The following is a 12,966-nucleotide window of genomic DNA, read 5'->3' on the forward strand; positions in this document are numbered from 1 at the left end:
CTCTTCCCGCCTATCCTTCTAAAGTGAGTGAAAAGTAAAAAAAAAAAAAAAAAAATAAGAAGTTTTTTTTTTGTTTTTTTTTTTTTTTTTGTTTGTTTGTTTTGTTTTGTTTGTTTGTTTGTTTGAATGGGTGGAATTAGGTTGCGGCGTACCAAATAACGTTCTTATGTTTTTTGCAATGTTTGTTTGGTGTGTTGTAACTGTGTATTCAATTTGACTTTTAAATAAGAGTTTTATTTATTTATTTTTTCAAATGCGATCGAGAAAGGGAAATTCGAACGTTTTTAAAAGGCTTCCTTTCCAGCAAGCAGGTTTCCCTCTTTCGCTTTTTTTTTTTTTTTTTTTAATGATTAAGATCTGCAGAAGATGTTTTTGAGCATTTTGATGCCATTACATTATACAGCAATGCCTTTTAGCATCCGTATGAACTTGCAAATGTTGTCATTGCATGAAACAAATTTCTGCAGTCGTTTCAGTATCCACATGATCTCGCAAATATTGTCATTGCATGAAACATACCTTCCACGTGGCCTGGCAAGCCCGCTTTCAGAATGATGTCATTCAGCCAAGCCATAAGGTTATATATCTTTTCAAATTATAACTGTGTTGCTTAACAAAATCAATGATTTAAAAACCACGAGCGCCCATTTAAATAAGTTTTACGTATTTAATATATATATATATATATTGGTAGTTCCATAGATATATTGCATATGTGGTGTGCTTAGAAGTAATAGCAATTTAAAAATAACAGCATTTATGTAGATTACTTTTTATTGCATGAAGAGAAAGATCAATTAGTGGGTGACTATTAAAAGGGGATATTAGTAAATACCTGCATCTCATTTAAATTGTTAGGCTATTCATTGGCACTTTATCCATTTCTGAGCATATTTTGAATTTTAAAAACGTGATTTCATTTTTATTTTTTTAGGGTTCACTGGGTAGCTTGCATCTAAAATGTACCCTTATCATGCGGCTATACACCGAATTTTCGGATATTATTTAAATTATATGTAAATAACGTGTGGTATAATTTTTACATCCATAGTTCCTGTGTTGATCTTTCAAACTCTCCAGAGGTTAGTTAGCCATTTGCAATGTAATACCGGTATTTTTTTTTGTGACACTGTTGAAGTCCAACGAGAATATCATTGGAATATTCTCGAGAATTCTACGAGAGTATCGTTATACTACAATTATTCAAGCTCTGTTTTTTTGTACCGAATAATAGATGCGCGTATAGGTTTGTAGAAATCTACGTATTAATTGCGTTTGAAGAACAGGAAGAACTGGACACTTTACTGAAATAAATAACAACTGTGACAGTAGTTATAAACAGCTGAAGGTACCAACAGAGGTAAGGCAAATGCTTTTCAACACTCAGTACCGCAGATTACTGAAATCAACTTTTTCAGAGCAAAATCTGAAACAGTATCACCGAGGGAGCACTCGTTCGAGTAGCACAGCTTTGAACTGACTGTCAGCATCAACGCGACCGCTCAGGTTGCTCAAGCGCTTCTGGAAGCTTCGAGAAAATCGCCGTATGTCTCCAACTTAGCTAAAAAAAACTACCTCCAAAACCGTTAGCAGCTTTTTAGCTCGTATCTCCGGTTCTAATCGAGCTATCTTTACAATTCAGAGTTTAATCGACAAAAGATTTACAACATAATACACAAAATAAAAATTTTAAGAACGCAGTAAGTGGCCACAGGAGTTTGATTAAACAAAAATTCAAAATAAAATTGTTAGATTAAATGTGCTAACTAAATATAAATGCGCTAACTAACTAAGTTGAAAAAAAATAACAAAAAACAAAAATACACAAAAGCCATAATATAATCAAGCAAAAGTAGAATATTTTCATGAATGTGTGATAATATCTCAAAATTTTTAAAATTTTCTGAGCTTTCTTGCATATTAACTGTATGATTTGGTAATACTGATTTAATACCCCGCCCTGCACATCATTGTAATTTAGTTTGCGTTTTAGTCACCTGTAATCCGGAAGTAGCGCTTGAAAAAATAGAATAGTTACCTAGATTCATAATTTAAAATGTGGCGTACCCACACATTCATTATTTAATTTTCAGTATGCCTACGCATTCTAATGACAGCAATTACTTATAACAGATACATAAAGGTGGCGTCCCTGAAAACTCGTGGGCGATACAAAATTTTGAATCTGAAATCAACATACAGAATGCGTAGAAAATAAATGTTTTTCATTCTGTGACACATCTTTGTCGACTAGCGATATTAATTTATTAGAAGAAATTGAAACACTAGTAATTAAAGTCTACAGCTTCCGTCTCCTTAGCCTCTCTACCCACTCCACCAATTACAGTATATATTGCGCCATGCGCTGTTTGAAATAGACAGTGTATAGCTGCCTTTTTTTATGAAAACCAAAGCAACAGTAAATAGAGAGTAAGCGTCACATTCGCTTTCTGTCTTGGAATGTAAATTGCTGGGACATGATGTCTGCATTTGTCTGTTATTAAGGAATAGTCTGCCAATTATTCGGAGAGTAAGAGCTGTTCTTTTCATTGGCATTTAAAAGAGGTTGCATTCGAGTTCGCGATAAGAGTTTGGCTTATGCCATTTTTAACATTATCAAGTAACGGACTTCTGTTTTGTTTAATGCTAAAGTTAAAACTTGCTTCTTAAAAAAAGAAAATAAATAATAATACAAATTTACTGTGTATTTAAAGATATAAGTTGATTGCAGCACGAATCCCTGCCTCCGTTATTTTTGCGAAATACATGGGATTTTGTTAGTATTTCCGATAAAAACAGACACTGCGAGTTATCAAAAAGTCACCACAGTGTTTTCCTAAATGTATTTAAATTAGTTCGTTTCCCTAAATTGAGGGTTTTGGAATATGTTGTAGCATGAACTTTTGCAAAGATTTGTATCCGATAGCATCAACAGCATGAGGAACATCAAAGAGATATTTAACTGCAGCACACATTTCAAGCAAGCTTCTTGCTTCTAATCTTCCAGATCTAAGAGGATCCGCTGTTGCCATCCACAGCAGGGGTAGGAATAGATAGGTACTTAACTTCAATGCACATGTTGGGCAAAAACTGAGTTGTTGCTTCTAATCTTCCAGATCTAAGAGTATGTGACGATCAGGTCCACGAAATTCTTTAAAGCAAGAGGTAGTGGCAGCAAGAGGTAAGAAGGTGTTCGTAGTGGGCGTCTGTTTTATTTTCGCGTGATCTCAGTAGAAATCAAATTTTGGGTCAACTGCGGTTTCTTGCCTTGTTTGTGGTTTGGAAGAACAGTGTTTAATAAACATTTTGGTGCGTTAATGGTCCTTATAAATGGCAGGACTCTGAATGTTTCATAGTACGTCACTGTCTTCAGGGACTCCAGAAGAAACCCAACTTTGGATCAGCTGCAGACTTCTTGTCCTGTCTGCCGCCCTGGAGGAGGACATAGTTTAATGAACATTTTGGTAAACAAGTGTCCTTAAAACGGCAGTATTGTGAATGTTTCTCAGTATGTCTCTTTTTTCACATGATCCAAAAGAAGCCCAACTTTGAGCCTTTCCTGGTCTATAGTTCTGAAAGAGGGACAAAAGAGTTTTAACCGACATTTTGAGTGCTTGTTGGTAAAGTATGTTGGTCCTCCGAACATGGTAAAAGTAGTTGTATATGCTATCAGAAGTTTTAATTTGTTTATATAAACACTGCCGCTGAAGGCGTAACACAGCTCCCTTGTTATTCTTCGGGCATCTTGTTCCAAACTAGTTTTATTTTATTTTAAAACAACGCTTTTGTTATCGAACTGAAAACACAGCTAATTTGAAAATTAATTAGCCTATCCAATCAGCCTATTCACCAGTCTCGTTTGTCAAGCAACTTACTAGTATAATTCTCTGAAACAAGGGTGTCAGCTTTACTCTTTTGAAGTTGACTTTCTTGTTAGTATTATAACTACTAACGAATTTTTACTTCTTAACAAAGTGCTGTGGACTCATATGTGCCTTCGCGCAGAAAAATTTTATACGCCCGGTATGATATGGTCTTTGGCAGAGGCTAAGACTTCCTGCTCGAATTTGCTGTTGTGGGTTCAATTCCTGCTTAAGGGTTCACAATTTGTATGATTTATCGTGTTCCCTTGCAGATGTTATGTCATACGCTTGATACTTTGTTGGTTATTCTGGTATGCAGTGGGAGATGACTGGGTCGCGACTGCGGTTGTACACTGTATTTGCTTAGAAGGAAGGCTGTCTTCTTGGAGAACTTTTTAAGGGAATTGGCCGACATAACGGCTGGACTGCTGCTGAGTCCCATTTTCCCTCCGAAAATTGTGCAGGAACGCTTCCTTCCCTTCAAGTAGATAGCCCTCACTGTGCTTTGCAATATAATCGAAGGCCCATCAGCGGCCGAGCGGTAAAGTCGCTGAACACTGGTAGTTCGGTCCGAGGTTCGAATCCCGCGAACGGGCTGGCTGCATGGGCGTTTTCCTCATGTGTAACGTGTATACTAGCCATTTTCCCTTAGAAAGTCCTCCACGAAGGCATCCCTTCCCTTAGGCAGATAGCCCTCGAGGCTTTGCTATAATCACACACACACAATATAATCGATTAACTAAACAATCATATTTATAACGTCAGCAGCACTGAAGGCAAGCTCCGAAGTAGACAAATAGCATATGATCCACCAAGAGACAACAATTGTTAAAAAAAAAAAAAAAAAAAAAAAAAAAAAAAAAAAATCATTATGTCAGTATTTATTGTGTAATCCCAAAAATTTAAGATACGGATTTGTATTTGAATTAATATATAATATCGCAGAATTTAAAAAATAGGACTTCCTTCGTTAGGAATAAATTGTGGCTCGTTGTAAAAATGACATTTATCTGTCTTAATAAATTAAACACGAAAGAAGAACGTTAATATATTATTCAGTTGTATTGCTATTGTAAAAACTTACTGTGTATTTACTTTAAAAAAATTAATGACAATCTTTATGTATTTTATGTCTAACCTCGTAGTACTGCTGGATTAATGAAGAGATGTCAGAGAAAAGAAGACATATTTTAGATTATAACTGTAATGAATAATTTTTAAAAAAATTATAAAAGTCTTAACATTTAATTTGAATAGGAAAGAATGATCCATTGTTATAGTTATACCCCTTTCCAATAACAATAGTAATGATGATAATAATAATAAAATCTGGAATTTTCAGATGAGAATGAGACACGTAGAATTTACAGTTAAAAATCTGAAAAAAATTAAAGGGAAAAAAATTGTATTATATGATCTTCGGATTTAGATTTTAGGTTACAGTCTGAAAAAGGTAAACAGTTTTACAACAGCCCTGTTAGTTTAAGACTTAATCCCCAGAAATTCAAAATACGGAATATAAAATCATACACCTAAAACGAACTACTCCCAGACATCAATTGCCTTTAGAGAGTTTCTCTAAGGAAGCAGTACCTCCTGATACTTATAGCTTTCTCTTGCTTTTTCATATTCAAATAAACCAATTATCAAGACACAGTTGTATTTTTTCACTGTATCTCTTGCATACGAAGCTTGCAACAGAGGAGACAACAGCATCAATTTTGCCAGAACACGAAATCCGCGTACTGAAAACAATGACATCTTTCTTGAGTTAGTAGAAAGTGTAAAAACATCGCGAAACATTCACCTAACTGTTGCAGGTAAATGGACCATCAGTATGGTGTAAGAGTTTTGGATTCTTTTCAATTCTGTCACATTTATTCGGAGATATGATTTTTCAGCTTCAGGTACTCTTGGCGGCAAATCCATTTGGCGACCTTCCCTCATTTAAAAAAGAAGTAATAAACTTAAAAAAAAAAGAAAAAAGAAAAAAAAAAAAAAAAAAAATGCACAGAGGTGACGTTGTTATTCACTTTCCCCTTCATCTTTCAACCACGAGCGAAGAAACCGGATTGACTTCCATTTAGTAAGAGAAGGCTGCAAGAGGAAATCGGATGGCCTGTTGCAGCTGGAGCTATGTGCGTGTGTGGTATTATAGCGGAGCTATGTTTACTTTGTTTGGTTCGTGCACCACTATAGCGGGACTGCAAGGTTCGCTTTGATGCGGCATGCTACAGGTATTCCGGCGTCTCTTGTTCTGTGGGGTTCTCCGAAATGGTGATCACCACAGCCTGGAGCACAAGCCTCTGTACCAAGTGGAATACAAAGATGTGGAAGACATAGATGACCTCTTGTGTTCGGATGCAGACGACTTGCCTTTCGGTAACGGTCGGTGCTTTAATTTGCCTCTTTTTTTTTTTTTTTTTTTTTTTTTTTTTTTTTTTTTTTTTGTTGTTGTTGTTTGTTTGTCTTTTATTCGACGCGTAAGGTTCTTTCTGTGTTTATTTTTGCTTGGAACAATATGAATCATTGTTTCCGATGTCTGAAAGAAGCCTTTGTATAAGTTGAAGAAACCACTTCTGGGGTTAATGATAGCCCTAACCATGATTACTTGTATGTGAATCTACTTTCTGTGCTTTTAAGTTTTTACGTTAATCATTTTCATATATGGTATTTTTCAAAATATGACTTTCACTGTATTCTCAACCAAATTAGGAAGTTTACACTTCTTCAAATTGCATAGTTTTGTGGAAATTCCCTGTTGATATTGTTTTAAAATTGAATATATAATTAATGTTAATTTTGTTTTTTCGTTGTCCGCAGTTTAATAAATTTTCCTACGAAAAATTGAGGAAGTATATAATTAGCAGAGAATAGGTGTAGATCACGTTTCATTTAATTGTTATTGTGTTATTAGATATAAAAATATTTTGAAGGCCCTTTTTTTATAAGCTTACTGGAAAACAAACACTGTGCTGTATAATTGGTTTATAAAAGAATTTGTATTAATGCATTTGTATTAGAATGTTTAAATTACGCTAAGAATGCTAAGGAATTGGTCAAAACAATTACGTATATATCGGTCTTACCGTCTATACATTATGGATGCAGACATCTGTGATTAACAACCGGATGCATTTAAATGGTGAACATTTGTTTGCGTTATCATTGGATACATCTTTATTAGCGTCTGTAATGTGGATCCTCATAGGCTTGTCGACATTTTTTTAGGATAAATCATTCGATGCAAAAACTGTTTCTTTGTTGCAGTTGTTATTAGCCGAAGCGCAATATATTTCAGATAACTGGGAAAACTGAGATCAGATCTATTCCAGTAATTGGGTTGTGTTTTCTTACCATATTTCTATTAAATAATTGTTTGTAGTAATGTTTGGTAGAACGATGTCATCTAATTTGTTAAGCGTACTCGGATAATCGTGTTGTCCTTTCTTAGGATAAACTGCATAAACTTGCATGCAGTCATCTAAACCAGTGGTTCTCAACCGGTGGTACGCGTACCACTGGTGGTACGCAAGAGAAAAATAGTTGGTACGCAAAGAAGCAAAGTATTTTTAACTGTTAAATTCAAAAATTAAAACTCCAACATCCTGATTTAGTTTTTTTCTCTAACACTCGTAAATTTATGCGATCTGAGCGTTTGTTCAAGAGTAGTGGCGGTAGTAGTACTTTATAATGGTGGTACTAAAGCTTTTCAATTTTTGTTTAGATGGAACGTGTTAGTCAAAAGGTTCAGAACCGCTGATCTAAACTGATTAATTAACCTCTTTAATATATATTTTTTTCTTGTATTATCTTTTTTTTAAATATCAACGAAAGATATAATTAAAAGCACCTTAAGTACCTAGATAGAATGACAACAAGTGCTCCGGATAATTGGAGTTCGGATAGTTGAAGCTTTATTATGTGTAAAATATTTTGTAGCAGTTTTCATGTCTGTAGAATTACAGCTTTGATATTAATTAGTTTAAAGTGGCGTAATTATGAATTAATTTAAAGTGTTAATAGTAATTATTATCATATTAGTGTAATTTGTTATAAATTATGTAGTATTAGTCTAGTTGTAGAGTATGTTAATATTAATTATAAAATTTATATATATACTATATTAATGTGCTAATTAGTTTAAAGTGGTAACTCTGTTTATTACTCGCTAAATCGATGGAGAGTTTACCGAAAGGAAAACTAATATTCTGTTGTTTTGTGTATCAAATAGCTTAAAAAGTGCCGGTTATATTTTCTGACTTTTTTATTTAAAAAAAAATATACGAATATAATCTTGGTAAATATTTTTTATAAATATCGGCAAATGAAGTACGATATGTGCATTAAAAAAAATCGTTAGCAACCTGTTCTCTAAAGCAGTATGTGGCAAAAGAATAGAAAAAATTAAATAAATTCTTTTTCCTAATTTAACCTTCAAAATTAAGTAAATAAAATTAAAAATGTAAAACGATATTACTATGTCTTCTGAATGTATTTTTCCCCTCTGTACTTTACTTAATTTATTAAATCGTGTTTAAGGTGTTATATCACTACTTTAAAAATTCTAAAGTTATCCAGGTCATAAACTCGTGGTTGATAGAAATTCGCTCCAGAATCTGTGTTGTCCTTCGAGCGAGTTGTTCACTCTTTTTTTCACACTTCGTTAATTTCCCAAAAGCTTTTTATTCCCATATCCTAAACGCTCTGCTTTTACATCTGGCACTAAGAACACATTTTTAAACCCTTCTATTTACATGCATTTCCTTTTTTTATCGAATTATTTTGATAAATATTTTTACCCAGGTTACGGATCTCATGATATATGCGAGGGGCTATTTATATCAATCTCCAGCTGTTTTCTGTCCCCAGCTGTTTTGCTGGGTAACAGCTTTTTACAAGCTTGTTTAGTTGGGGCGCAAATATTATAAGAGCTTCCGTACGTGGAGTGAATTATGCAGCTGTTTTTTGGTGGGGGTTGTTGTTGGGGGGGTGTAAATGTGGTATTATTATTTTATCTCCAAAATTAACTTAATTGTTTAAATACTTTTTGGAAATACTAATTTGCGTGTTGTTGAGTTCGTATAACGCATGTCTTGCAAATGCAGTAGTGGTCGATTAGCCAAGCTAAATGGAACGAGAATAAGTTCTTTTAATAATAATAATAATAATAATAATAAACTGAAAGTTTTCAGATTTTATAGTAAGGCCAAACGGGCTTATTTTTCATTTACTGGCACATACACGTTTTGAGAGCGTCTGGGCGGCTGAAAATATTTAAAAACAGCATATCGCTAAAATTTCCGATAGACAGTCTCGCGCGCTGCAGATAAACATGCTTTTTATTCAATACTGTGTTGTCGTTGCTCGCTTTGAAATCGTTTATTACTCAAAAATTCGTTAAGTTATACAAAATATGAAATAGACAATAAAACAAATTCCAAATTCGTCTTCCAGGTACTCATATTCCGGTGGAGGGCTATGTTACTCAAAATTTGATGGCTCTAGGTTCCGTTGTTTTTTCACAATGTGAGAAACATACTACATACGTTCATGTAAATTCTTCATTATTTAATTTCTTTGAAGGGCGATAATATTTGGTGGCAACATATAGAGGGTGATAATATTTGGTGGCAACAATTTGAAAATTGATTCAGACCTTTATAGTGATTCAACGCAAAATCCCGTTTTGAGACTAAAATACCCCTTCTTGGCTAACGCCATTTGGGCTAATAAAGACCATTCTGGAATAGAATACTACTAATTTAAACTAAATATGTTTTTAATTTTTAAGTGTTTTATTTTTTTTCACTGAATTATTAGTTTTCACCTCCCCTTCCCCCAATGTGCAGTACTCATAATTATTGAATTTGCCACACTTATCCTTTAGCTAACTTTCTTCTTGTTTCATCTTATGTAAACAAGGCATAATTGTTAACTTGGCTTTAATTGAAAGCACATCCTCCTTTTTTGGGGGGAGGGTTTGTTTAGTTTAGATGCCATAATTAGTAATAGAAAACATTGGGGGCACTTTGCTTCATTTCTGGTGTAAGTCCGAAGATTCGAATGGGCCATGGGTGTTTTTTTTTAATCATATAATGAAGTGTCATTCAATATGTTAAAAGTGTAGAAGATTAAAAAGTTTTTCTCTGCTGAAATTTCCAAAAAAAATTTTTTTTTTCTTTAATTGCAATAGATGATTAAGTCATCAGTTTTTTAATGTTATTCCTTAAACAGTTAAGTTTTGCTCCAAAATCTTTGGTGATTATTTTTGTCTCTTTTAATCTAGCTGCCCTTTATTGAGGCACTTGACGGACTGCAGGTGTTTTACGCATTTACCGGTTTGAAGGAGAGAAAACTTTGAAAATACATATTGAAGTTGGTGAAAAATGTGTAGCATTATTTAAAGCTATTAAAAAATGTAAACACAATAAACCTTCCTTAAGTCTTAACGCCCACGATTCCAGAAGATTTTGATCTTCTCTGAAGGTGGTCGCCTTAATGATATTTAATACCAGTATTTGTTTATATTCTCGGAAATACTAGTCACTTTCATTTGGTCTTTATGTCAGAAAATTTTAATTAAATGACAAAAATAATGAAAAGGGTAAATGTAGCAACACTGAATAACTTCTTTGTTTTAGATACATTAGACCATTATATTTGTAAGGTACTAATAAAAAATTAATGGAAATTTAGGTATATGAAATGGAAATAGGGCTGATTTGAAAGATGCAAGGGAAGTTATTCATGCATTTAATTATATGGTGCATATGCATGCATTTTTTTCTTTCTAGAAAAACAGGGAAGGAAAAAAACTTGTTTTATGGTTGTTGTGATATGTAAAAAATACTCGAGGCTTTAGTCCAGAATAACCCAAAGAGCCCGCATTTCCTTTTGAACTATGTAGCGTTTTCTTTGCATGAATTCATTATGTTAGTTTTTCACTGACTTGTGTAGCCTTTCTGTTTAAAACATATTCGATGTTTCCCTCATAGTATTTATGAAACAAGTTTCAGTCACTCCAAAAAATAGAAATAAGTTTATATTTAACTAGTGTGAAAAATAATCACAAGAAGGGATTTTGATGTTTATATCCTCGTTTAATATATAATAAGAGTTTGGAGTACATGTTACCTTAGGTAAGAATTTATCTTTCCTTTGCTAATACTGAGTTTAATTTCGAAGACTTATAATACAGTAAACTTGCGTTAACACGAATCTCAAGAAACCGAAAAATCAAGAATTCGGGGGCTCATATGCTATTTTTGGAATATTTTTTTCTACACATTAACAGTATATGATTACACAGTACTGCAATATGTTATGTATGTCGCGATAAAAAACGCTACAGTACTACATTAATTACTGTTCTGTAACTTAAAAACAAATGCATTCACAGATCACCAACTTCACGGCCAACTGTATTCATAGCTTCCGTTAAACTAGCGGTCAGTTTATCAGGTTCAATGTTTCTTCTAACCTTCTTCGGAAACATACAATGACCTGACTAGAACAGAGAGCTTACTAAAGCTATGTTCACTAATTGTAGTAAGTAGACAGGATACAGACGAAGGGTATACAAAACCCTTTATTTTTTTTCTTTATATACAATGACTTCCGTACTTCGGAATACAATGACCCTCCACTCGGGGTCTAACTTAAAAGATATCAAAATAAAACTAAACTCTAATTTAACTTTAGAATAAGACTGGCCTTATAATAACAGAAAGCGTATGTAGCACAGAGACTGTGAACACTACAATACGTTTAATTTATCAAGAGGATTAAAACCTCTGGCCTGGAAGGCAAAGTAGCAACTGCGTAACTTCTAAGGTAAGCGGCCTGCTTCGAACTCACGGCTTCCTCTCTTCTGCTTGGCAAAAAGGCCACACTTAAATACTTGGCGTTCGCCAGACAACTTTGCATAAACTCCTTCACGCTTATAATTCTGGCCGGAAGTAGAAAATAAGAAGTGATAGTAAAGATTTAAAATAAAATAAACGTTAGTAAAACTTAAGATCCTTACAAGTTCAGTATTGCAGCGAAGCCTTGTACAGTGTCCAGCACCTCAGCCACAGTTGCTTATACGTCAGATTCCACTGGAGCGCGCACAACATCGCTATCTGCATTAACAAACTCCTCAAAATCAACATGTGTTACTGTTGTCTCTAATCTTGTAGAGTCATTAGGTTAATTGGAAGCAGAAAAGATGAAAATTATGCAACCACCTTCGCCGGGAATCGAGCCACGGACCTCTGGAATACCGGCCCAGCGTGCTACCGTTACCACGAAGGCATGCTAGGGAAGTGGGAGAAATACCTTATATACTCCCCTTTTTAAAGGGCGACTAGGGTTTTAGGGGACCTATTCGCCAAATCCTGGGTGCGGAGAATCATCATCCACAACACTTTGTAGTTCGGACGCCACTTATAGAATCATTAGGTTAATTGGAAGCAGAAAAGATGAAAGATATGCAACCGCCTTCGCCGGGAATCGAACCACGGACCTCTGGAATACCGGCCCAGCGTGCTACCGTTACACCACGAAGGCACGCTAGGGAATTGGGAGAAATACCTTATAATCTCACTTGTCTGATCTCATCAGAACAAGCACACTGAAGAGTAAATGTCTTGCACTGTTGTTATAACTTGTCACGTGATGATTAATTATATTTCAGTGATGTTAAATCTCTTACTTGTAATGTTAAAGCTATTTGGTGTTCAGTTAAGGCCAACAGAGAATATATGTGATCCAATAAATCTTAGTTTAATTTGTTTTTTGCCAAACCTCAAAAGCCTTGGGCACCGTATAAGCGACAGTACGATTGTGTCCAGTTCTATCCCATTTGTGAAGAGCACCCACGGGGGTGGGTCCGAGGGTCTCTCACCCCTTTTCCCGTACCAACAAACACGAGAGGACTTTCGACTCGCTATGCATTTAGAATGCTCCATATTCTTTGCCTCTATGCCGTAAAAACATTTACAAACATCATGCCTTCTGTGGGATTAGGATTCGAAACCGGGTTCTTCGTTACGGTAGTCAGAGTCACTAACCATTATACCGTTTGGGCGGGAAATCAACGTTGACCCAGTGATCTTGA

At 34.6% G+C, this 12,966-nt stretch overlaps 1 protein-coding gene across 3 annotated transcripts in view; it reads left to right on the top strand.

The window, feature by feature from the left end:
• LOC118202016 (membrane-associated guanylate kinase, WW and PDZ domain-containing protein 1-like) overlaps positions 1-12,966 on the top strand; it is a 186,136-nt gene that overhangs the window by 86,316 nt on the left and 86,854 nt on the right. The window contains exon 1 of one of the 3 annotated variants that reach the window (XM_085822670.1): positions 3,886-6,251. The exons of the other annotated variants lie outside the window; for them this stretch is intronic. Within the exon in view, the coding sequence (XP_085678796.1) occupies positions 6,092-6,251 (160 nt within the window). The 5' untranslated portion in view covers positions 3,886-6,091. Of the gene's footprint in view, positions 1-3,885; positions 6,252-12,966 lie in introns of those variants that run through there. 3 annotated transcript variants of the gene reach the window in all.

The sequence above is a fragment of the Stegodyphus dumicola genome, chromosome 8, assembly GCF_044657685.1.
Source record: "Stegodyphus dumicola isolate Sdum_Otavi_A_Nest chromosome 8, ASM4465768v1".
NCBI lineage: Eukaryota > Metazoa > Arthropoda > Arachnida > Araneae > Eresidae > Stegodyphus > Stegodyphus dumicola.